At 41.9% G+C, this 26,019-nt stretch overlaps 1 protein-coding gene and 1 gene segment (V, D, J or C); both read right to left on the bottom strand.

Annotated features, from left to right (window-relative positions):
- The window catches only part of LOC121704901, a 589,105-nt gene that overhangs the window by 450,869 nt on the left and 112,217 nt on the right, over positions 1 to 26,019 (bottom strand). The gene's annotated exons all lie outside the window — the stretch shown is intronic.
- LOC121704693 lies at positions 7,462 to 7,964 on the bottom strand. The segment is given in 2 exon segments: positions 7,462 to 7,784; positions 7,882 to 7,964. Coding segments are annotated over 2 exon segments (405 nt in total).

Here is a 26,019-nt window from a genome sequence, read left to right as displayed (position 1 = left end):
ATGTTATTATATACAGTAGCCTAGAGGCCAAAAGTTTGGACACACCTTCTCATTCAATGTGTTTCCTTTATTTTCATGACTATTTACATTGTAGATGTATCAAAACTATTATTATGACCGCCGCTAGCGAAGCTAGCGAAGCGGTCATATAATGATTGTCAAAGTTTTTTTTTTTTGTTTTTTTTTCGTCATCTACTTCCTGAATTTTTGGTCAACGATACCCGGGACACCGAAACACCGGTGCACATGAAATTTGGTGGGTATGTAGCCCCACTAGACTTTTACGGAAAAATTTTGTTTCGTCCCCGGGGGCCACCCCCCCCCCCCCCCCCCCTGTGCTGGGCCCCCCAACCGCAAAAAAAGCAGTTTTTCCTAAATAACTACCTGAACCGTGGCACTGAGGATGAAGAATCTTTTATGGTATGTTGGTCTCAAGGGCCAAGATCAACCTGGCCCATAATCACTCATTTGTGATTTGCACCCCCCGGTAAAAAATGAAAATGCAATATTATTCTGCTTTAATCGCCCCTATCTTCAGTTAAGATGTTCAGAACTGCACCAAATTTTATGTGTATGAATGACTTGATATTCTCTGGGGGTATGCCAAGTTTCGTAGAATTTCATCCATGGGGGGGTCTAAAAAAAATTAGGTTATGTGTACATTTAGTGACTGTACACTCATTGGCCTGTAGATGGCGGTGCACACATATACACATGCACACACACACAGGCACCCACATACTATCGGTATTAGAATGGCCGATGCATAATTACAAATTCAGTAGGATTAAAAGAAAGCCAAATATTCATCATCATCATCATGGCTGCATTTCCAGTATTGGCGATAAGTAGTTGTTTGTCCACTAGATGGCGCATCGTTGCAGTGAGACGTAATTTTGTTAGTTAAAAGTGGGTTGGAAAAACAATGGACGCTTCCTACAAGGACTGTAGTTTACCGCAGAGAACGTCTAATAAGGATAGGATGATGTTCACATGAAATGTAATTCCCATTTCTTCTTGAAGCCGAAATAAATCTGAGGATGTTTATCGGACATGCTTGGTTTTTACTGCAGGTACGTTAATCTTATAACAGCATTTCGTTTCAGACTACTGTTACTTAATTTGTGCATTAACAATAACGTTTCAGACTACTGTTACTTAATTTGTGCATTGACAATAAAGTATCACATGAACTAAAGATGACTGAAATCTTATGTAGAAGAAGAAACATTCACAAAAAATCCATCCATCCAAAAATGACCTTGTTTTTGATAGCTGTTGAAAACGGCATGGAACTGACAGAGATGTTTTTGTTTATAAATAAATAAATAAATAAATAACATTATGCTGATACCTTTTGCTTTTCCCAAATACAATGTAGCCTACAGGTGTAAGTGACCTTTCATCAATCCAGTTGCAATGGATGAACTGTGATGAACTGCCCTACTTGTGATTGTTTAGAGATTTTAAAGGTTTTATAACAATGCTACATCTTCTTTGGCTATTCTACAATCTATTCACCTTTTCAGCACCAGTAGGCTACTTTCTGTGCAGCCGCACACACACACTCAGGCATGCCAAACAAGCATACACAAAAGTTTCAAGAGTGGGGGATGGAGTAAAAGATGGAGACAAATTGAAGTGTGATTTATTTTCGCGGAACGGATGTACAGGACTGAGCGGCAATCATATTTTGTACCGCTATGTGGTACATCTAGTTGAATTATGTACTTAACAAAAAAGTGTGAAATAACTGAAAACATGCCTTATATTCTAGTTTCTTCAAAGTTGCTATTTTTTTTATTTAATACCATATTCAGCAAGCCATATTTTGACAAATATTCATCTGTGGGCCAAATAACTTTGTATTCATTCATAGATTTGATGCCTTCAGTGATAATCTACAATGTAAATAGTCATGAAAATAAAGAAAACACATTAAAATGAGAAGGTGTGTCCAAACTTTTGGCCTGTACTGTATATTATATATTATGTTATGTATTGTATTACTCTTTAATTTTACATCACATTTTAATGGTATTTCATCTTTAACTTTCAACTTTCGGCCTAACAGCATATTTGACACTCATTACTGACATTCTTGTATGGAAATATACCAGAGATAGATAGATAGATAGATAGATAGATAGATAGATAGATAGATAGATAGATAGATAGATAGATAAATTCAAGAAAGGAGAAAGAAATACCCATGAACTGAATGTCATACACCCCAAAATAATATATAATTAATATAATATTTTTATAATTGTCATTTTATGTTTATGGTTAATAATCAACAGGTGCACATGGGTCCCTCGGCCATGTCTCTCAGTCAAGGGGTTCTCTCAAGACCTCTGAACTATGATGATAATACTATGTTTGTGAAGCTCAATTCAAAACTGATTAATAAATCAAAGGCTTAAGTGCACTACTAATCTAGACTCACATTTGTTAATTGTATTTTCAGACACTGCATTTAGTCAATCACTTCTATTGACCTGAAGAAAAGTATAGCAACCTGGTAGCTGTATTTTTTGTTTTTTGGTATTTGACTCTTTGTTTTTACAGTTCAGAGTTTTGCTCAATTTTAGCTCCCAATCCCAGAAATGAAAATGAACATCTTGTAGGAACAAGGTTCAAAGACTACCTCACCCTTGTGCATTGTGCATAAATTATACAATGCATGTTTCTAGTGTGGTGCAAAAATAAGCACAGAGCTTTTGAAACTGCTGCCTCTCTACAGGCACGGTGAGAGAACATGTGGTTAATGTGCATCAGACACTAAGCCCGCACTTACTGGAAAGAAAGAGTAGCAGTTTAACCACAGTTGATGGTGTGTGCTTTGTATCTACATTAGTATTTGTGGGTAAAGGATGTATGCAGAAGAGCAAAACATGAGCACCTAATCTTACTTGAACTCAACTGAATAACTGACAAAAGCAGAAAGTTTTCTTCTCTGTCACCCACAGAGCAAACACCTGTAAATGGAGTTCATATTATTGTATGTGGGGAAATACTGTAGATGTTTACAGACTGATAAAGCAAAGGTATAATAATAATGCATACTCAAATACACAATATGGAATACACATAACAACATAATTGTTAAAATATGGAAAATATTATGACAGCATGCATTATTTTCCAAAGGTGGTGTTGTGTCAAAATGATTGCCCACCAATAGAATAAAAAATAAGACTCTAACATCCACATAGTGCATGAGCTCTATACTGCAGGTATGGCTACCAGGAGAGCAGTGGGGGCTTTGAAATGAAAGTCACACAGTATTTATCAAGGGCGTAGGTTTGGTCTCAGCTTTGGTAGGGACACATCCACAACTCCTGTTGTCACGATACCAACATTATTGTTTCAATACCAATAGCAAGTGAAGAATCTCGATTTCGATACTATTGCGATTTTTTAAAATTTGATTTGGTTTGTGTGATTTGTGAGATCATTCACATCAGTGGCAATCATAGAATTTGATTGACCCTCCACACACACACACACACACACACACACACATAGAAAGTGATGGTTGTCATAGGTTTCTTTTTCATATTTTGTCATTCATATAAACTATAAATTTATATTGATAATTATTTATAGTATTTTATGATCTACATGATTACTAATAGCTAAACATATTTAGTAATTTGATTACATTATATTAATATTTAAATTATTAGGCTACACTTGTCTATATCATCACATTTGGTGTGTAAATCTAATTGAGTGCCTGTCACTTTAAGAGGAACGTGAATGCTGAAAAATAGTTTCGCAAGTGCAAGGATATGTGGATTCAATTCAGCATGTTTGCTATGTCATTAGATAAAATAAATGTAAAAAAAACTAACAAGTCAAAGAAAATCTTTCTGGGATGAGATCATAGAACAGATAAGTGTCTCGCAATGTTCATTTCTATGGAGTATGGAAATGCACCAGTTTTATCTTTTATTTCTTTGCATTGTGCAGGCTATATTCACAAATACATTAGCCTACATAAACAGAATATAGAAACAGGAAAATGTCTCGGATCCATTGTTTATTGCGACTGCAAGATTGGTAGCCCAATTAGCCTAACAGTCAGTGATGGTGACTTATAGCCTATGTGACTGTCCGTGCGACACACCCTTATTCAACATGACTCCTAATTTTGGTTGAAAGATTACAGAAGCTAGCTTAGCTGTGACAATATCCTGGGTAATATCCTAACAGCTAATGCTATTTTACACAATAAAATACGAAAGCCTAAGCCTGGTCACCAGTTGCCAGTTTGTATGGCTAATTATTTTGCCTATGTAATAGGGTGATACATAGGAAGGGCCAAGGGGCCAATCACAGTAGCCCGACTACGCCACCCTGAGGCCTAGTGCATCAGGGAATCTTTAAGAGATCGTACCTCTAAACAGACACAGCTCGTAGGTTCAAATATTACACAAGGGACATGAATTCCAGCAAAGCAAAAGATTTATTAATACACAAAAGTTGGGAAGTGGAGATCTGAGGGTGGCAACTATGGACGTCCACACAAATGTTTTACATGCAAGCATTAAGAAAAGCTTACCTATTACACAGCAAAGGCACACTGCAAAGCGATAAGCAATACACAAAACCACACCACACGTATGCTCAGAGTAGCCCCCCTCAGAGCCACCTCCCTACTAAATAAACATAAAAGTTACAAACAGAAGGACAAGACAGGCAACACAAAAACCAAACATAAAATAACCAAAGCAAAACCAAGACAAGACAAGACAGCAGCACGACCCATGTTCCCCATCAGCATGACTGTGCTGCCTAAAAGAACAGAACACAGAAGATTAAACAAACACACCACAATATACATAACATAAAACCACAAATGTTTAGGGGGAGACAGCATACCTGACGGTAGCAGACAGGGGCTACACCAGTGGAGTCTACATTGCTGGCTGCTGCCCCTCTTAAGTAGCACTCCACTGGTGCCAGATTGATCAAATGCCTATGTGCCCCCCCCTTCATTAGTACTTGCAGGTGCTATGGGGAAATAGCAGGCAGAGAAGGTCTACCTGCTACAATCTAGACTGCAATAAAAAAGCTTTGTATTTTGGGGTGGCAAAGCTGATCTACAAACCACAAAAAGAGGCAAACATGTACATGCTGAAGGGCAAAGGGAATATCACAATGTTTTACTCTGGCCTTTTTTGGGATAGGCTATGTATTGGCAGACAGCCCTAACTTACCGTTGTCGTTGACACACCCGCTCGCTTGACTGCCGGTGCAAACAAGTACAGTAGCCTTTGACACTCTCAATGCGTGTAGGCCTACTGTAGCGTGCATGTCAGATAACCCTTCCCCCTCCCCCTCTGTTTTTCAGCAAATCATATGACGACGTTTCTTGTAGCCTACTGTTGTGCTGGCTGTCGGAATGATCAGCAGCACAAATAAGTTCGCTAAAATATTGGTGGGGACAATTTTGTCATCTTAAAATACTGATTAGGACTAGTCCTTAGCGTCCCACCCTAAATCTACGCCCATGGTATTTATACATGGTAGGTGGGCGCTTTTGCATTCAGGTGTCTATTTTGGAATAATCCGGGACATAGGGGACATAGTTCATGTCATACATCTAGCATTTTAAACAACAAACTGCTGCCTTATAGACCACTAAAACACGCCATGCATATGTTTACACTAATCACACTCAACATGAGAAGCAAATACAATTGGGTAACTTGAATAATGTTCCAATCAAATTAATGCATAACAATAATATAATATATACCGTTGTTTCACACCTCCCCCTATTCACTCTAACTCAGTTGTAAGAGTGTAATACACATACATGGGCACTGTGCTTACTTCCAGACTGAAGCTAGTTAGGCAGTATGCTGTGGTTTGTAATGCAACAGTTAGAGACTATTTTGACACTCTAAGGTTATTTGAGGATGTCAGGTCCTTAGTGGCACTTGTTGTTTCTGAATGAACAGCTGTTATGCTACTATGGGCCATCACTGCCCTCTGATGGTTATGTGTATGATTGCTCATTATAAGATAGTGACAATGTTTTTGTACATCTCCACTCAGTGTTTGTTTCACTGTGCTTCTCTTGCACAGTAATACACAGCAGAGTCCTCTGCCCTCAGACCAGACAGTTTCAGATACACCATGCTGTTGGGGTTGGTTCTGGTGATTTCTATGCGTCCCTCAACCATTTGGGAATAAATGTTTTTACTTGCATCGTACCAAATAGCACCCATCCACTCCAGTGCTTTCCCAGCAGGCTGTCTGATCCAGTGCATGTCATAATCCCCAAAAGTAAACCCAGATCCTTTACAGGAGAAACTGAGAGTGTCACCGAGTTTCCTCAGTACTGCACTGGAGGGAATAGACTCCAGACTTTGGCTTTTCACTGCTGCTGAACAAAGAAAAGAGGCAAATTGTCAGACTACATCTCTAGTACCAATCTGAAAAGGGATTTGATATTCACAGGCACTCACATGCTATGGTGCTGAGTAGCAGCATCAGTGAGAGTGTGTCCTTCATCCTGTGGGTGTTGATGTGAACTCAGCTGCAGCTCACAGTTCTGCAGCTCCCCATAAGTACTGATGGACATCCAGCACTGAGTTTGCATAACCATGGCAGCAAGCAGGAGGTCATGCAAGAGCGTATGATGTCATTTATCTCCACATACAGAATGTCTTCGGCATCTATTAGTTTGTTTCATTCTTTCTTTTGCTGGTTGGTTAGTGTCAGCTAACAGAAATACCTTTGTGGAGTCTTAATGTATACTGAATTTTGTAAACCTAGCATGGCAAATTAATTATTCCAACTAAGTTGTGGCAGTCCTTATTGTGAAAAGATACCCGAGTGGTCCCGAGTAAGACTAAGCCTAATGAATACTGGTTATGTGCTATCTATTGTCTCAGAGATGCACAAGTTTGTCTATTTAAGTATGGAAACACAGAATGTTCTGCTGTAACTCAACACCTTATTTATTTTAATAAAAAATATTATACATTAATATTGCTCACTTGAGGAAAACAATGTCCACAAGTGTACTGGGAGGTTGTCTTCATTTATTCAAATACTGCTCAGATCATAGATCCCTCTGGCACGTTAACTCGTTGCTTTCTTCTCTCTCACTTCAGTTTTGTTTTCTCTCTTTTTAAGTAGTTTGTACTGAATTAAGCCTCTGATTGTATATTATCTTAGTCACCTACTGCTGAAGAAATGCAACAGCATGACTAAATACATTAATAAACTGGCTACAGCATCTTGGTTGGGACATAAATGAAACAAATCATGGGGGATATACCACAAATGTACTGTTATAAATATTATATCTAACCATATTTTCAATATACAGTATGAAGCTGTTTTAATAAGACACACTTTTATTAAACTCATTCTGGCATTAAAGTAATATTACTGATTACTAGGAGAGTTTTTGTCAGTGTAAGTGCTTGTTTTCTGTCACAGTGAGTCTCGGGCACAGTAGTACACAGCTGTGTCTCCAGCCTGTAGATTCTGGCCCTGTAGAGTCACTGTGTTACTGGACGTGTCTCTGGAGACACTGAACTTGTTCTTCAGGGCATTGTTTTCATTTTTATTTCCATTGTAGTAAAGTACGTTGATCCACTCTAGAGGTTTCCCTGCTGCGTGACGGATCCAGGCTGTTCCATAGTAGCTGCTATCTGTAATGGATGCTCCAGTCACTTTGCAGGTAACAGTCAGAGACTCTCCTGGCTTTACCATGATGGAGCTGGGCTGAGTGTGTTCAATAGCACAATCTACCCCTGAAAACAAAACAGAACCCAACATTTTAATAAAACACATAAAAATACAAGTTATGTTCAAAGTACTTATGTTCAAAGAATAAGTCATTAGACCCACATGTCACCACCAGTATAAGCATCAGGAAACATGTTTGTGTTGAGGAGGCTGATGTGAGTGGCATGGCTCGGGCGTGCTCCATGATCTGATGAAGAAATGAAAGTCACACAGAGTATTTATACATGGAAGATGGAAGGTGGAATTTGCATTCAGATGTACTGCATATACATTTTATTGTCTGTAAAAGGTATTGGTGTTATGGGTCATGGAAAAGACGTACTATTGTGTTATACCTCCCCCTACTGACTAAAAGAGTTGTGTTTTTATGTAACAACACAAAATATACACAGGATTGGTACTGAAGCACAAGAATGAAACTATTTCATGGGTCTGAAAAAAATCATACACATTATAATTTGATGCCATACTATTTGGACTGGGTACTAAATGTGATACCTATTACATGTTTATCTGCGTTGAACTAATCCATGGGTTTAATGTGATTCGCTGTGGTAATGCATTCACATCTATAACTATATGTACCGCATAGCGGTACAAAATATGACCGCTGCTCAGTCCTGTACATCCGTTCCGCAAAAATAAATCACACTAATCAATTTGTCTCCATCTTTTACTCGTATTTACTCCATCCCCCAAACTTTTGTGTATGCTTGTTTGGCATGCCTGTGTGTGTGTGTGTGTGGCTGCAGAGAAAGTAGCCTACTGGTGCTGAAAAGGTGAATAGATTGTAGAATAGCCAAAGAAGTTGTAGCATTGTTATAAAACCTTTAAAATCTCTAAATAATCACAAGTAGGGCCGTTCATCACAGTTCATCCATTGCAACTGGATTGATGAAAGGTCACTTACACCTGTAGGCTACATTGTATTTGGGAAAAGCAAAAGATATCAGCATAATGTTATATTTTTATTTATTTATTTATTTATTTATTTATTTATTTATTTATTAACTCATTGAATGCCAAGCTGTTTTCGGGAGCTTTGTCCTAGAGTGCCAACAATCTAGACCATTGTTGATGATTTTTGTACAGCCACAGCATATTCTGTGTTATAGCTATGAACACATACAATGGCTCGTTTAAAAGGTGAGACTTTAACCTCTCGGTGGGTGCAAACCGTGAATTTCTACACGCCTCTGTTCCTGAGAAATCCCAAGCTAAACAGTGGCTAGTTTTCATCAAAATCGCTGTTTTTTTTCTAGAAATGGAGATATAGCGTCTTTCATGAAATATGAAGTGTTGCCTGTTACTTACTTGTGTAAACTCATCAAATTACAATGTTCTCCTCTTTGCAAACGTAGGCATATGGTGACAGATTAATTTAATAATGTTGCAAAGATACTGCATCAATCCGTAGGCCTATGTTTCATTAGACTAGGCTATTTGTTTTGCCTTACTCTTTATTCATTTAGGCTAGGCCTTTTTATTCAGTTATTCATCATCTTCCATCCTTCGCACTACTTGTGTAGCACACACATTCTCAGACCTGTCACTCATCATCGTAAGGGAGGTGTTTGGAATCATTCCCGTGTTACAATCATCGGCCAATCAAGGGGGTCACTTCAGTCAAGCTCGTGCATGAGTAATGACGTCATCCATAGCAACGAAGACTCACTCTTAGTTTAGGAGTTGTCATTTTTCCTTACTAAGAGTAGGTCTGAAAGGCTTTGTGAATAACTTTTAAGAGAAAACTCCTAGCTAAAATCTTTTAGTGTGATTTAGGAGTACTCCTAGTGGTAAGATAAAAGGCTTTGTGAATACGGCCCCAGATAAAAATGTCCAGATTGTGCGTTTTCATGAGTTTTCGATCGTCATATATTTAATTTCCATTCATCACAGAGTTCCCAAAATCACATATAAGGTGTGTTAGAGTGTCTAGTTACGTAATTTTCAAAAAAAGCTAAAAACGTAGGCTAATAACGTTTTTGGCACTCAACGCATGGGAAGGGCACTCAATGAGTTAATAAACAAAAACATCTCTGTCAGTTCCATGCCGTTTTCAACAGCTATCAAAAACAAAGGTCATTTTTGGATGGATGGATTTTTTGTGAATGTTTCTTCTACTACATAAGATTTTAGTCATCTTTAGTTCATGTGATACTTTATTGTCAATGCACAAATTAAGTAACAGTAGTCTGAAACGTTATTGTTAATGCACAAATTAAGTAACAGTAGTCTGAAACGAAATGCTGTTATAAGATTAACGTACCTGCAGTAAAAACCAAGCATGTCCGATAAACATCCTCAGATTTATTTCGGCTTCAAGAAGAAATAGGAATTACATTTCATGTGAACATCATCCTATCCTTATTAGACGTTCTCTGCGGTAAACTACAGTCCTTGTAGGAAGCGTCCATTGTTTTTCCAACCCACTTTTAACTAACAAAATTACGTCTCACTGCAACGATGCGCCATCTAGTGGACAAACAACTACTTATCGCCAATACTGGAAATGCAGCCATGATGATGATGATGAATATTTGGCTTTCTTTTAATCCTACTGAATTTGTAATTATGCATCGGCCGTTCTAATACCGATAGTATGTGGGTGCCTGTGTGTGTGTGCATGTGTATATGTGTGCACCGCCATCTACAGGCCAATGAGTGTACATGTTTTACATCTAACCAGTGGTGCAAATAACTGACATGTCCAAATTTGCCTTGATGAAATGCGTCGCTAGACTGTTCATACACATTTTAACGGGCCAAAGTTGAAGAGCTGTTGTCCGTTATTGTTCGTGCAAATATAGGCTGATTCATGTTCCCTTGCATTGTGTAACTGAGGTCCATGGCCTGTCTGGCTTTCACCAGACCAAGCTCAATCTTTTAAGAAATCAAAAAATAAATAGCGGACAGATAAGACTGGGTTCACCCAGCCTAGTCCATAGGCGCCCGATATTGTTTAATTTTCCGATTGAGATATCCACGCTCTGGCTATTCTAAATGCAAAAATGCATCAGGGAGTTATGACAAAACTGTAACTAACAAACTAGATCCTAATAGAAAGCTGTTAGCTTCCCTAAGCTACAGGTTGGCCTATAAGGTAGGCCTATTTACAACATAAATTGTAAATAGGCTATGCTGGCGACACAAATAAAATCTCCTTTGGAAACCAATGGCTTACGCCTTACAGTATCAAGCGGACTTAAACTGCCATATCGTGGCGAAAAGTTGTAATAAAATTCACGTAGCTCCATGAGTCAAGGAAAGCGCGAATGAAGTAGCCACTTAATGGGACCCACTACACAGTAGCTTAAGGTATGTTGCTAAAGCAGCCATAATGAAATGAAGGTGTCATTGTTTGGATACTTCACACACACGTGCTTTTTAATCTCACAGACTACAACTACCAAGCTGGAATCAAAGCACATCGATTCCCCTCTCACACCCTGCACGCACTTAAAACAAATAAACAGACGTCTCAGTCTCACGCATGTATAGGCAAAACTGTATCAGACCGGTGTAACGTTGGTAAATCTTCCATTGCACAGAATGATTTTTGTAGCACGTGCAACAAATGACAGTCGAAAGATACAATTACAGTGCCGCATTTATAGTTTTCTACAAATGCAATCAAATTGGCCTCCATCACTCAACCAACGCTAACGGTAACATTATTGTACCTAGGTCCTTATTGATATTATAAGATTAACGTACCTGCAGTAAAGACCAAGCATGTCCGATAAACATTCTCAGATTTATTTCGGCTTCAAAAAGAAATGGGAATTACATTTCATGTGAACATCGTTCTATCCTTATTAGATGTTCTCTGCGGTAAACTACAGTCCTTGTAGGAAGCGTCCATTGTTTTTCCAACCCACTTTTAACTTCCAGCATTTTCATTTTTTACCGGGGGGCTGCAAATCACAAATGAGTGATTATGGGCCAGGTTGATGTGGGCCCTTGAGACCAACATACCATAAAAGATTCTTCATCCTCAGTGCCACAGTTCAGGTAGGTATTTAGGAAAAAATGCTTTTTCCTAATTTGCGGTTCGGGGGGCCCAGCACACGGGGGGGGGGGGGGGGAGTGGCCCCCGGGGACGAAACAAAATTTTTCCGTAAAAGTATAGTGGGGCTACATACCCACCAAATTTCATGTGCACCGGTGTTTCGGTGTCCCGGGTATCGTTGACCAAAAATTCAGGAAGTAGATGACGGAAAAAAAAAAAAAAAACTTTGACAATCATTATATGACCGCTTCGCTAGCGGCGGTCATAATAATCACATGCAGTAAGAAAAAATAAATTAATTTGTCAAATGTTCTATATGATTTTCTATGTGTTTCCATTTTGGCAAGACAACTGTGATTGTAATACATGTTGATGCTGTAAGAGCCGTGTCTGCTGTCGTGGAAAAAATCACTAACTTTTAACTCTAACTTAGCACTCTGAACAAAAAACCAGCGGAGAATGGTCTGAGATGAGAAGTGGCCGTTGTGGCCTTTTATTCACAAGTCCTCCTGGTACAGCTCTGAAAAATGCACAGAGACTAAGTGTCGCCAGGCAGGAGTTGCGAATGATGGATGTCCTCTGCAGCGGAGACCCACGACCCAGGCCTTGGGGAGAAGGTGCGCACGTTCTGAGGATTTTCCTCTTGGGGAAAGTTTTGTAAGTTATCAAAACACCTCCTTTTTTTCATATGGCCAACCCTGGCCGGGCGTCTGCCCCCTATGTAAATGGAAGACCCCCTTGTAGCCAATCAGTATACACTCAATAAATTATATTGGTGGATGAGCTCACCAAACTGTCACAAATATTATTAAATAATTTGCAGTAGGCCTGTGTCGTGTCTGCGCATGTGCACAACACCATCCTTCGACTTCCGCCTGACAACACATGGGATCTTCATGAAAATTCACCACATAATTCCCCCCTTCGAGGCTTGCAAAAGTCTCGCCGAAGGTAATCAGGTTTTTTTTTTTTTTTTTTTTTTTTTTTTTTAAACATAAAATATAAGGCAGTGCATAATGAATATTAAGGCATTGCATAATGAATATTAAGGCATTGCATAATGAATATAAGATAATGAATATAAGGCCTCACATAATGAATATAAGATAATGAATATAAGGCATCACATAATGAATATAAGATAATGAATATAAGGCATCACATAATGAATATATTCCCCCCTTCGAGGCTTGCAAAAGACTCGCCGAAGGTAATCATTTTTTTTTTTTTTTTTTTTTTTTTTTTTTTTTTTTTTTTTTACATAAAATATACGGCTTTGCAATCCCTATACCTGTGGATTGCAAGGTAAGTGCAGGAATACAAATTGATGCTATAGATTGACATAAGTTCCAAGGGTACCCAAAACAAACAACACAATGCATTAATAATGTGCATATTGGTGAGTCAAATATAGCAGCAATTGATAAATGATACTATTTACCAACATATAATATGGCCGGGCTCCGAGACGGTTCCTGCCCTAAAGTGATATTCACAGATGTAACTCCACTCGCCCTACCGAGAGACCATCACTATTGAAAGATGAACCATAACCTACATCTCCATGAGAGAAGGAGCCCACACTATCCAATGTGACAAACCACGGTTGAAGCATAACAAATCACAAATTACAAAAAATACTAAAACCTATTATGTTCTTGTACCATAAGTAAATATAATTACAAATTGTACTAAAATATTACTAAAATCCTATTATGTTCTTGTATCATAAGTAAATGTGTATATTTATATGTGATGTGGTTATAGTCCTTAGTTTTATAGAGGACATACTAAAAGGTGATTAGATATAGTCTAATATGCCTTCCATGCTCTGTCCTCCCAGTCATTATGGTTCAAATGAGACCTTTTCCAGTTTTAGTACTGCGTGTACAGCTCTGCATCCTCTGATTCCATTGTCATAGTCCTGTAGACTCACATGAATACTGTTGTTACACGTGAACAACACATAGACTCTGAGATCAGTGCTCAGATGGGAAGAGGCTTCAGGCCGCTTTGAAACCAAACTTCCCTGGCTAGCAGCCATCCAGAACCTGTGGCGGCAACCCCCCTGCCTTAGGTCGTCCCAATGCAGGCCAAACAAAAAGGATCATACCCGTTATAGGGCCGAGTTGCCTTAGTCAACACAGTGTCTGTATTCCGATGATGTATGAGAGGTGCAGAACATCTCCAAATTTAGACTCGGAAAACTGAGCATGTGGCACAATAATATATATATATACTAAATTTTGCAAGCGAGTCTATCCAACAATTGTGGATGGTTGTGCCTGTGAGGGCTAGTCCTCCAAAAAACTAAGTTCCTGCTATGACTATATGATTGAATGAAAAACATGCATGTGAGTAAATATGAGTAACATAAAGAATTTTGTGAGTAATAATAATTATATATATGGTTAATAGAAATCATACATGTAAATGTAACCTTCCACTCATCCCTACACATTTCTAGGCTTCTTGCAGAATTGTGTCGTCCATACTGCCTATAGCGTATCAATAATAGATTATTAATTAATAAGATTATTATATTAATATTATTTTCCTAGCTATCACATCATATCCTCATCAATGTGATATGTGGGCCACCCAGCTTCACATGGTACCGTATCATTTATCATCTTTGCACTAACAGTCATAAGTTTCTTGAATAGTTTGACCTTTTTATGTTGATGGTGGTAGAAATTCATTATGTGGTAGAAATTCATTACATACATATTTTATGTCCTGTGTGATGAAGTCCATTGTGTTTGCAAAAACCTCCTGCATTTCCATGTACTCACACTGACCCATCTGTTCCCCAACTACCTCTTCTTCTTCATTTAACACGATAAATTGCTTAGACACAGTGTCTGAACAGTACTGTCCGACACACGGCAATAGGCAACAACAGATCACACACAGCAAAATTAGTCCAATAAAAAACTTGAAAAAGAAGTTGGCAATTGTGGATCCAATTGATCCAAGTCCATTGAACATCCAATCAGTAAGTGAACCCCAGCCTAGAAGACCTGAAAATATTGTTGGGCTCTTTCCAGCATTATCATGTGCTTCCTTCTTAAGCCCCTTAAGCTTATCCATGGCCCTTGTGAAAGCTCCGTCGGGGGCTGTGTGTCCTGGAATGTAGGTACAACAACTATCTCCAATAATTTGGCAGACCCCTCCTTCCTTGGCAGTTAAGTAATCCAAAATCATGCGATTCTCTAATGCCATTTTGGAAGTGGCATTCAACTGCTGTGCCAAAGCTCCCAATGCTTCAATGGAGTAGTTCATGAACTTTAATTGGTTGTAGTATATTACGTTAATCCAGGCTGCATTCTTTAAGATTCCCACTATAGGAACGAAAGATTCAAATGCTGTTATCACTTCGTCACGCACCTTGAATTCATCTGGGACTCCTTCTGGATTTCCATGGGAGTCTAATGCTACTCCATCCGACAATTTGGTATCACGTGTTTTCCTTCGTTGAAATGGGGTACGTACAGTTGAGAGGGCACCTTCCTTGTTCGTGAAGTCCATTGGAATAATTTGAGTACGCTGGGCCACAACTACCAGGGCGCATCTCCCCACCCAGTTCTTAGGAAGGGAGTTCTGTACGCCCCACTCTCTGCCACATGCCCACCACACATCTGTGATTGGAATGTCTTGTGGGTAAAAGTTTAAATATTGATCTACCAAGTGTCCTGATCCAAAATGAAGGAAGGGTTGGGGGTTAGCTACTGTGTCCTCCTGCCAGGAGGGGATTGGATCCAGGAAAGTGTAAATCCAAGTTCGCATACATGGTCCTTCAAAAATGCCCACCTCCGTTTGCTTCACAGCACGCTTGCCTCCCCTTGCTTTGACTGAAAAACACTCATATTTTCCTTTTTCCTCAACAGCATAATCAGTAATGGTTGCTGGTTCAGTTCGTGTCCATAAGTCAGGAAATGTAATTGTGCATTGCTCTGTGCCAGTTGTTTCTGAAGTTGCAGTGATTATGAGAAGCCCTCGTCCATAGGAACTTCCCTGTCTCAATAAACACTCGATAGGCATTGGCCGGGTAATATTAGGTTTATGCCATTCTTCTAATTCTTTCACAGTCCATGGTGATGGCATGACCCACAACTTGGGCTTTGCAGCTGAACATATGTAGCAATTTCCTTCTGGGCGGAGTTTTTTCACTGTGTACTCTGCCCACTGTAGCCAGGTGTTGTCTTGCCACTGTCCTACAAGTGCTCTTCGTATTCTTTGTGTGACTCGGAGACTCGGTGGTGTAATCACTTCTGCGATGTGAGCTGTGGTTGTATATGTGTCAATGTCTCTAGTGGTGTTGTTTAGCTTGTGCATGCTCACAAACAGATTAACTGAATTCCTTTCATATGGTTTATCCGTTGTCAGCATCGTCATCGGAGGTCCAGTATTGGTCCATTTTCTCCAGGTCCTTCCAATCCAGTCCAGTATAGCTGTACCTGGGTCTTTGTTGTGTGGGGTGCGGCTGGGCTGCTGGAATGTTGTTGTGAAAGAGATGGCTAGGTTCTGGTTGCTGCCCCCCCCAGAGGATGTCACTGAGGATGATAGGGTCGATGGTGGTGTATTGGTCGAGGGAGTGAGGCCACCTCTGGATCTGCGTACTGCTCGTAGGGTCCGCAAAGGCCGTGCTGGGTTCCGATCCTTGTCCCGCTTCTTGGGTCTCGTGGGGTTGTTGTTCCTGCTGTTGCCGTTCATCACTGTATGACCCCTCCCTGGGTCGTTCTGCTGTTTCCTGGAACTCTGGGTCCCCCCTCTGGTCAGGCGTGGGCGTTGTGGGAGCTGATGTGCCTGCTGTGGATTCTGTCGGTTGGATCTCCTCACTGGGGAGACTGGCGGGGGTGGCTGAGTGGCTGGCAGGCTCACCCCTGCGTGAGCATCCTGGCTGGAATTGTTGGGTGGGTATGAATTCCCTTGGGACCTCTGGCTCTTTCGCATCAACACCTGCAGACACAGAGAGGGGAGAGAAAACACCAGACAGCCCAGGCACATCAGGACCAGTGCCAGGATTAGGAGTTGGCACCATCCTCCCTTCCGGACCCCCACTTTCATCTGGACTCCTCGTGCACTTCCCACCGTCATCACCCCCGCTGGGGAATGGGTGCGGCTGGGGAATGGAGGGTTGAGGAATGGAGGTCGGTGATTCTGACAGGGAGGGAGACATGGGGTGAGGCCTCTGGTTTCCTCCATCACCATCGTTCCCGGCAGCTTCTCCGCTGGATGTGGCTCTGAAACAAGAATTGAGATGATACCATACATTTGACCCTTCAACTCTTACTGCTGTTGGGGTGGCCTGGATCACCTTGAATGGTCCTGTTGCCCTAGCATCAAGGCATGACCTTTTAAACACCCGCAGATACACCAGGTCTCCACACTGAATTGGCCCTTCAGTCGACATCCTGTTCAACATTTCTTCACTCTTTTTTTGTTCACTAAAAATTTCTTGGTGCACGTGAGACAATTGTTTGATATAATTTCTGATTTCTTGTCTCAATCTTTCCAGGGATGGACCCTGACCCTCTGAACGGATCCGGGGAACAGGAAATGAGCGCCCGCACAAGATTTCAAATGGTGACAAATGTGTGCTGCGGTTTCTCTCACACCGCATTTTCATTAACGCAATGGGTAAAGCATCTAACCATTTCATACCTGTGGATGCGCAAATCTTTGAGATTTTATTCTTCAATGTTCCATTCACACGTTCCACAATTCCCTGGCTCTGTGGGCGATATACACATCCAAACCTTGTTCGGATGCGTAGTGCCTGTGCTACCCTCTCCCATATCTTAGCAGTAAATGCCTTACCATTATCACTGCTTATGGTATCAGGAATACCAAATCTGGGAAATACTTCTCTGGAGAGAAATCGAATTACTGTATTTTCATTTTGGCCCCGACTGGGGCAGGCCTCTACCCATCTAGTGTACCTGCACACCACTACAAGCATGTGGCGGTAGCCATTGACTACTTGAACCATGTCGACATAATCCATGACCAAGTGTTTAAATGGCCCTTCAGGAAGGGGAATGTGACCTAGAGGTCGCTGCCCCATTCCTTTCCTTATGTTGTACCTTGCACAGATGTCACAGTGTCGCAGAGCATGTGCTATGCGATCCTGTAGTGCCGGTGCCCAAAATCCATTTTCATAAATTTGTTGCTTTACTTCCCCTCTTGCACAGTGATCATGGCCATGAGCATCTTGAATAAGAAGGGCAAGCAAACCATCTGGGGCTACAGTAAGACCTTCATGATTTCTCCATATTCCATCGGGTCCTTGTTTAGCCCCCTTGTCTAGCCACGTCACTTTTTCCCAGTCAGAAGCGCGCTCCTGCATTAATTTAATGTCATCAATAGTGATATGGGGTTGTATTATGGTGACATTGACATTAGTACCATCCTCTAGGATACCTACTGGTGCTTGCATGACTTCGGTGCCTGTGGGGAGGTTAACCAACAGAGATAGTAATCCTTGGGGGTAACGGGGTTCGCAGGGGAGATTTCCACATATGATGCACTCCCCCCTTTGACACATAGCGCAACACAGAGGGTCATTATGATGCATGTGATCCTCATCAAACCACTGAGAACACCATTTGCACTCTTCAGGGGAGGAGAAAGGGCATGGTGTGGGGCACAGAGTGCACTGATCTAGCAACATGACATGTTGTTCACCTACACGAGGGGCCCTGTTTATTTTTCTTGCCTTGAGAGCGGCTTCTTTGGCAACTTCGTCTGCTTTGGTATTACCTAGTGAGACATGGTCTTGACCTCTGCTATGAGCCTTACATTTGCAAATAGCCAGCCGACGTGGTCGCATCATGGCTGCGAGCAGTAATTGAATTTGGTCGAGATGTTGTATAGGAGAGCCATCAGAACGTTTGAACCCCCGCTGCTTCCATTGTGCTCCATGAACGTGACATACATTGTGAGCGTACGCACTATCCGTGTAAATAGTAACATCCTGTCCTTCTGTTAGGGAGCATGCAGCGGTCAGTGCTTTTAATTCTGCCAATTGGGATGAACAAGGCTGGGTGCAGGGCTCACACATAACTGTCACGAGAGTATTAAAATTAGTCAGTTTAATAACACTAAACCCTGCATGTGTTTTGTTATCATAGTTATGACTAGACCCATCCACAAAATAAACTACTCCTTCCATCAAGGGTTCACTTGCTAGATCTGCTCTTAATTTTGAGAATGCCAAGGAATTTGCCACACATTCATGAGGAATGCCTTCATATTCCAGAGGAATAAAATCAGCAGGATTGTTTGCTGTATCACAGGTTTTGATGGTAACATCTGGGCACAAGGATAAGTTGTAATATTTCAGCTGCCTCTGGGGTGTCAAACAAAACTTCCCTCGCTCTGCAAGCTGTGCAACTGCATGACTGGTGTGTATGGTTATGGGATAACCCATAGTGATCCCAGATGCCTTTACGTAAGCAGTGTACACTGCTTCCATGCCCTGAATGCAAGGTGGATAACCTTGGGCCACTGCGTCCAATCTAGAGCTATAGTATGCAACTGCCTGCTTACTTTTACCTCTACACTGAGTCTGTGCTAATATAGCTGCCATGTATGCATCCTGCCCTGCTTCTTTTTTAACTGTTACATATAAATGAAATGGTTGGTCATAGTCAGGTAGTGCTAAGGCTGGGGCTTGTTGTAGAGCTTGCTTCACAAGATTAAAAGCCTCCTCGGCGTCTACTGTCCATGTAAGTGAGTTCCTCAAGTTGTCAGATCCGGCCTTTGAAATCACAGCACGCAGGGGAGAAATCTTCTGCTCATAGCACTCCACCCAGTCGCTGCTGTATCCGATTAATCCAATGAATGACATCATCTGTTTCACAGTAGCTGGTTTGGGTGCTCTTGAAATTGCCTCTATGTGTTCTGGTGCTATGCCCTTCTTTCCCTGGGAGATAAGTCTTCCCAGGTATGTGACTTGAGTCTTTGCAAACTGTAATTTCTTCCGGGAGACCTTGTAGCCCTTGTCTGCTAATAGTTTCAGTACCTGGATGGTGTCTGTCACGCATGTGTCTCTATCAGGGGATGAAATCAGCACATCATCTACAAATTGAAGGATAGTACTGCGACAGGTGAGGTGTTTCAGGTCCTCTTGTAATATGTGATTAAACAGCATAGGGGATAGCTTCATGCCCTGTGGGAGCCTGGAATATTGGTATGTTTTTCCCATGTATTGGAATGCAAATAATTCTCTGCTTGCTGGAGCCACTGGAATAGCAAAATAAGCCTGGACAAGATCACAAACTGAGAAGTATTTATCCTCTGCCTTAATGTTTGACAACAACAGGTGTGCCACAGGGAAATCAGCAGGGCAGTCTTCTATTATGCGGTTTATTGCTCTCATGTCTGAGACCATTCTCCATCTGATGCCATCCGCTTTCTTCACTGGCAAGATGGGTGTGTTACACCTTGCAGTTTTTGTTTCTTCAATTACTCCAGCCTTTAGTAAATCTTCTATTGTTCCCCTAATTCCTTCTGTTGCTTCCGGGGACAAGGGGTACTGAGTTTGAAATGGAAGAACAGCTCCAGGTTTCAGTTTTATCTCCACAGGGCTAACTGATCTTACTAGTCCTATATCGCTGTCACCTGTTGAAAACACTTCACGTGGTACTTCTCTAAGCAAATTGTTGATCTGGTCATCACTCAACTCCCCTGTTGCTTCTATTATCATCATCCGCCATGTTGAATTTATCTGTGAATCAGTCACTTGTAGTCCTTTGCAGCGCTCATCTGTGTCATCAAAAGGCCTGTGATCCTTTTTGCTCCAACATCGATATCCAGCTCCTCTGAATAGACCATGCATACAGTATGGGTTACCATATGGGCAATCCTGCACATATGGCATGTCTTGTGGCTTTGAACATTCTGTGTCAGTTATTCCAATCACCTGGGGAGCACCCCATACTATGATGGGTTTGTCCAGGTGGATTTTGAACAGACGGTCATGTCCCTCTCCTGTAGTCTGCACGTTGTTGTGTGTTGTGTTACACCATTCTGCATGTAGAGCTTTCAACATCACTGGTCCGAGGTTTCTTGCTCTAAAATTTGTTCCCACTCTAAGAGTGATATGAGGAGCAGTACCTGGAACATTGAATTGTTCCCTCAGGTTCCATGCATCAGAGAATTGCACCTCTCCTGCCACTCCTTGCTCTGCCACAATTAGGCTTGTGATTTTCAAGGAAATGTGTTTCCATTTTCCCATCTCCGTATGCCAGTTCATTTCTCTTTCTTCATCAGGTTTTGATTCAAATCTCATGGTGCAGTGTGAGGGGCAACGTGGCATGCGTAGGTTTGAGTGGATCCTTTCAATTAGGTGTTTGTAATGTTGCACATACATGTGTTCCACATCTGGTACTAGTTGTCCTATCCAATAGACTTGGCATGTTGTTTCTACAGGGTCAAGAGGTGTCATCACAGTCAATTGTGTTGTCTGTTCTGAGATAGATATTCCTGAAGGGGAGCATTGAATTTGTATCTTCAATTTGCACAATGCATCCCTGCCCAGTAAATTGACAGGGGTGTGTTCTGCAACCAATACGGGAATTCTGATAGCGCTATCCTCTATTTGAATTAATACAGGGGCAGTCATGGGTGTGAGTTGTGTTTGTCCTGAGAAACCAATGGTTTTCATAAATTTTCCTGTGGACCTGGGGAGGTGCTGAGCATCATGAGGCTGAAGACAGGTGTATGTTGCCCCGGTGTCCACTAAGCATTTTACTTCCTTCCCTTCCACCAGTATGCTTAGCATGGGCTCTCCAGTTCCCTTGGATAGGATGGGGAACTGGCTCTCCCCTGTCCAATCCAAGCGTCAGTAATAGGCTCCCCCATAAGGGGAGACTGGCCCATTTGATTGTGCTTGATGCTGTGGTTGATGTGTAATAGGAAAAGTTCCTGTGTTTCCTCTTTCCCTGGAATTTCTGCTGTTATGCCTGTTGGGACAATCTCGTGAGATGTGGCCTGTTCCGTGGCACACCCAGCATATAGCACCTTGCCCATGAAGTCTTTGTTGATTATGCTGGCCCCCTCTAAATCCTCTTCTAATGTCATTCATTCTGGGTCGAGGACCTTGATTCCAAGGATAAGGAAATACTGGGTAAGACATGTTGTGACATCCCACTGTTCCTGGGTGTTGCTGCTGTGGTGGCAACATCATCTGTTGTGGCTGTGTCACTGGCTGTTGTACTATTGACTGTTGTGTCATTACTGCTGGTGGCTGCTGCACTTGTGGTGATCCCGTTGTTGTCATAGGAAATGTGGCAGAAGGCGCCATCTGCTGGTGGGGTAATGCTGGTAAACCTTGTGATGCTTGTTGAGGTGCCGTTACAGGTGCCATCGTTGCTACTGGAAGCAGTGGAGTCTGTGTAGCTGTCTTCTTAGTACCCTTTGCGTCCTGCATCTGAACGTACACCAGCTTCCGCTGAGCATCCTGATCTTGTTGACTTTTTTTTCCTTCTGATTGTCTGTGTTGATTCACAAAGTGGGCTACTGCTTGTCTAAACTCGTCCTTGGTCATCACTGCAAGCCGCCAGTCATTCTCCAATTGTAGTTTTATAGGTCGAGGTAGCGCATCGAGGATTGCTCGTCTGAATTGTGATCGGGCAGCATGGGACACTTCAGGGTCTTGCTCCATTTTACATCGCCATTTCTGTGCTGCTTTTTCCACAAAGGCAGCTGGGTTCTCACTCTCTTGTAAATTGTCAATCCATACTGCTGTGGGGCTGTACTGGTTAGGATAAGCAGCTCTCAGGGCTCTCCATATCCGTGTTCGGTATCCATCAAATGGTACTCCATCCATAGCATTATCATCCATAATGTATCCAAGGTGCTCCCTTTCTAGCACAGTCGTGGTTTCGTGTTTTCCCAAGGACATGCTCAAAATGTATTTGATGTCTCCTAAGGCTAGAGTTTTTCCGGTCATTTCTCTTTCGAGCTCACCTATATACAGGCCTGCGCCATCATGAAGCACGGGTAATCTTGCCATTAATCCACTGACATCTGAGTGAGACCATGGTTGGTAGTGGGCCTGTTGATTCTTTATTATCAGGGGAGCCATGATCCTGCTCTGTTCTTCTGTGTCTGAATAATCTTCTTCGTCCTTCTTCTTCTGTGCCTTAATCTTTTGTTGTTCTTTTTCTGCCTTTTCCACCTTCTTCAATTCTTTTTTTGTTTCATCCAGGCTTTTTCTTACTCCCCCTTCTATTTCACTTAATCCCCTTCGCACTCCTCTTTGGATTTCGCTGAGTCCCTTTTCTACTCCTCTCTTTACTCGATGAATTCCCCATAGGCCTGCTTTCACCATGCCGGGTGGGACCATAAGTGGGCATTCCAGTGTGGCACCTGTCAGTAGTCGTCCTTTGCATGTCCTTTGGTGAACTCGCAGTCCGGTTTCGCCCTTGAACCATCCTTCACAATCAGGACACTTGATTTTAATGGGTTGTCTGAGTATGGGCTTCAGCAGCTTGTTGGCAGTAAGTCCTTGTTGATCCATGTGGTTTTCTTCCAGTTCCTCATCTTCTCCAGCCTCAATTTCATATTCTCCCTCTGCTTGGAATTCATGTTCATGTACTGTGCTCTGGTCAGCTTGAAATGCTGGTTCTCCCTCTATTGTCAGACAGACTTCTCCTAGTTCATCCACTCCAGTCAGTGTACCTTCCACTATTCTTACTGTACGCTGTGGGCAGCTGTCATTTTCTTCCATCAGTTCCAGTATGTAATTCCGATAATTAAGTAGGATGGGGCTGTATGCTGCTCTGCGGGCAATAAATTCCTCAGATATGTGTTCACCCACCTCTCGCCAGGTGAGTGCCAATTCGGTGTTAATCCAGTTCAGCAGTAGTTCCGCCAAAGCCTTCCGGTCAGTGGTTTCCTTTGTTGCTCTTAGTGCGTGTATTCTCTTAATAATTCTAGATTCTCCTTCTCGCCTTTCTCTCCAGAATTCTTGTTCATCCAATTCAGTGGAAGTTCTACGGACTGAGGGAGATAAAGAGGCTCCCTTCCTGGGTGCGACAGGGCCTTGGGTGTCATCCGCATATCTCCCTGTTCCCTGCAGGGTGAGAGAGCTTCTCCTTGAAACTGGTTGGTGTGCAGCGTGCAACAGGTGCTTCTCTAGAGATGCCTGTGAGTTGGACCGTGGACAAGTGGTGGTTGCCCAGCTAAAAGCACTTCTTGTATGTCCTTGTTCAGACTGTTCACATAGCTGCTGTGTTTTAGGCCTGGCACCCCCCTTTGTCTCCTGGGGTGTTGGTGGTGGGGGCATTGGTGGAAAGAGTGTTGGCTCAGAGTGAGACCTGGCCACTGCTGGCTGTTGTTTTCCAGTTGTGTTGTGGAACTCTTCTGTATCGGAGGCCCCCTGCCTTGCGCTATGCGCTGCAGCGTTAGTCTCAGCTCCTCTCATGGCTTTCCTGAAGTTTTCCATGTATCTTATGCGGTCTCTTTCCACTTCATCCATGTCGGGTACTCTACTTCTTTGTGGTTCGGAGGCCCTTTTCATTGCAATGTGTTCTGCGGCATTAGCTTCTGCTGCTCTCATGGCCTTTCTGAAATTTTCCATGCATCTTATGCGGTCTCTTTCCACTCCATCCATGTCAGATGCTCTTCTTGTTTGTTGTGTTCTGGTGTGGGAAACATTACGGGGCGGTGAAGGTGATGATGAAGATGACAGTGGGGGTGAAAACGCACGGCGCCGGGGTGGCCGTCGGTGAGTCACTTGGGCTTCTTCCCGTCCTCTTCTCCTAATTCTGACTATTTCCTCTGCCAACTCTTCCTCTGTTCCATCTAGAATAATTCCTGCAAGACTTAAAAATTGTCCATCTGTTTGTTCATTGTGTTCAGAAGTGTGTGCTGCCTCAGGGAGACTGGGATACAAATTCTTAACTTCCGCATACGGAGGGGGTCTCATCTCCTCCACTCTGGGGGCTCTGGGTGTTTTTTCCTCTGTCAGATGCTGTGCTTCCGATTCCAATTCCTGTGCCTTGTCCTTTCTTATGTCCTTATCCTTGCAGTCGCCATTGGCTGTTGCAGCGAATAGCCTTAGTGTATCCAGCTCAAGCCTCCTTTTCCGTTGCCTATCCATTCCTCGCTCATTTTTTTTGTAATTCTTGAGTTTCTCTTCCATTTGAACCAGCATAAGACTATCAAAAGTTCCTTCCTTGGGCCATGGTGTAGCATCTTTTTGAGTCCGGAGAACCCATTTATGATTTATGTTTTCAATTATTGCTTGACGTTCGGGATACGTGTGTATGACCCTTTCCACTGGACTGCATTGTTTTGATGTCATTTTTTTTTTTTTTTTTTTTTTTTTTTTTGCACTTTAAAATCCTAAACTCCAGTTTTGAGATACTGTATGGTTATAAGGTGCTGTGATGTTTCCACCAGTAAAGTTTCCTTGTGCTTGCTGGCTGATGATGGCAAGATGTACAATGATTCCGATTAAACTCCAACTTAGAAAGATCCAACATGCAACTATGAGACTGAAAAGGATATCCTCGAAAATCATCCTGGAAAATTGTTGTCTTCCTGTAATCCTTTGGTTTTGATAATCCTTTAGTTTTTTTGTAGTTCCCGTGTGGCAGTATCATATCACACCACTAGAGTGTAGCTCTTATCCATAGTATAGTGTCCTCGTGGATGTACATTCCATGTGGTTTTCCTTTAAGGATGACGGGCTTATTTATGTGTGGGGCCAGTGGCAGTTCCCTTCCCCCGATAGCTCCTTAGCCGACTTCCGTCCAGGTCCCTTTCGCTGCTGCCTTGGCTCCTCTGGCTGTGGTGTCTGGCTCCAGCTGTATATCTTCTTGAGTCCTGCACACAAACTTGAAACGTATTAGTTGTGCCATCTACTGATGTTCATACTCGTAAAAACTGAGACAGTACTTCTCATGTTCATTCCATCAGTCACACGCGACCTCCACTTCCAAAAACAACATTAAGCTATGAAAACTCATTAGCGAGCTGGAACTGGTCCCCGTCTCTAAATCTTCCATTATTAATTGATACATTCCGTTAGGTAGTTTTATGATTATTAGGATTTTCCCTGCCATCATTATTTCCATCATCTCTTTTTTTTTTTTTTTTTTTTAATTAATCTTTCCCTGTTCTTTGAGGACTAAAAATCCATGGACTCACGTTTTGAACTTTGTTTTTTTTTTTTTTTTTTAAGATTTCCTACCTGTTGGGTGGCTTGTGAA

Source organism: Alosa sapidissima, chromosome 3 (genome assembly GCF_018492685.1).
Source record: "Alosa sapidissima isolate fAloSap1 chromosome 3, fAloSap1.pri, whole genome shotgun sequence".
In the NCBI taxonomy this organism is placed as follows: domain Eukaryota; kingdom Metazoa; phylum Chordata; class Actinopteri; order Clupeiformes; family Clupeidae; genus Alosa; species Alosa sapidissima.
Note: the sequence above shows the minus strand (reverse complement) of the source record. Positions and strands in the feature narration are given on the sequence as shown.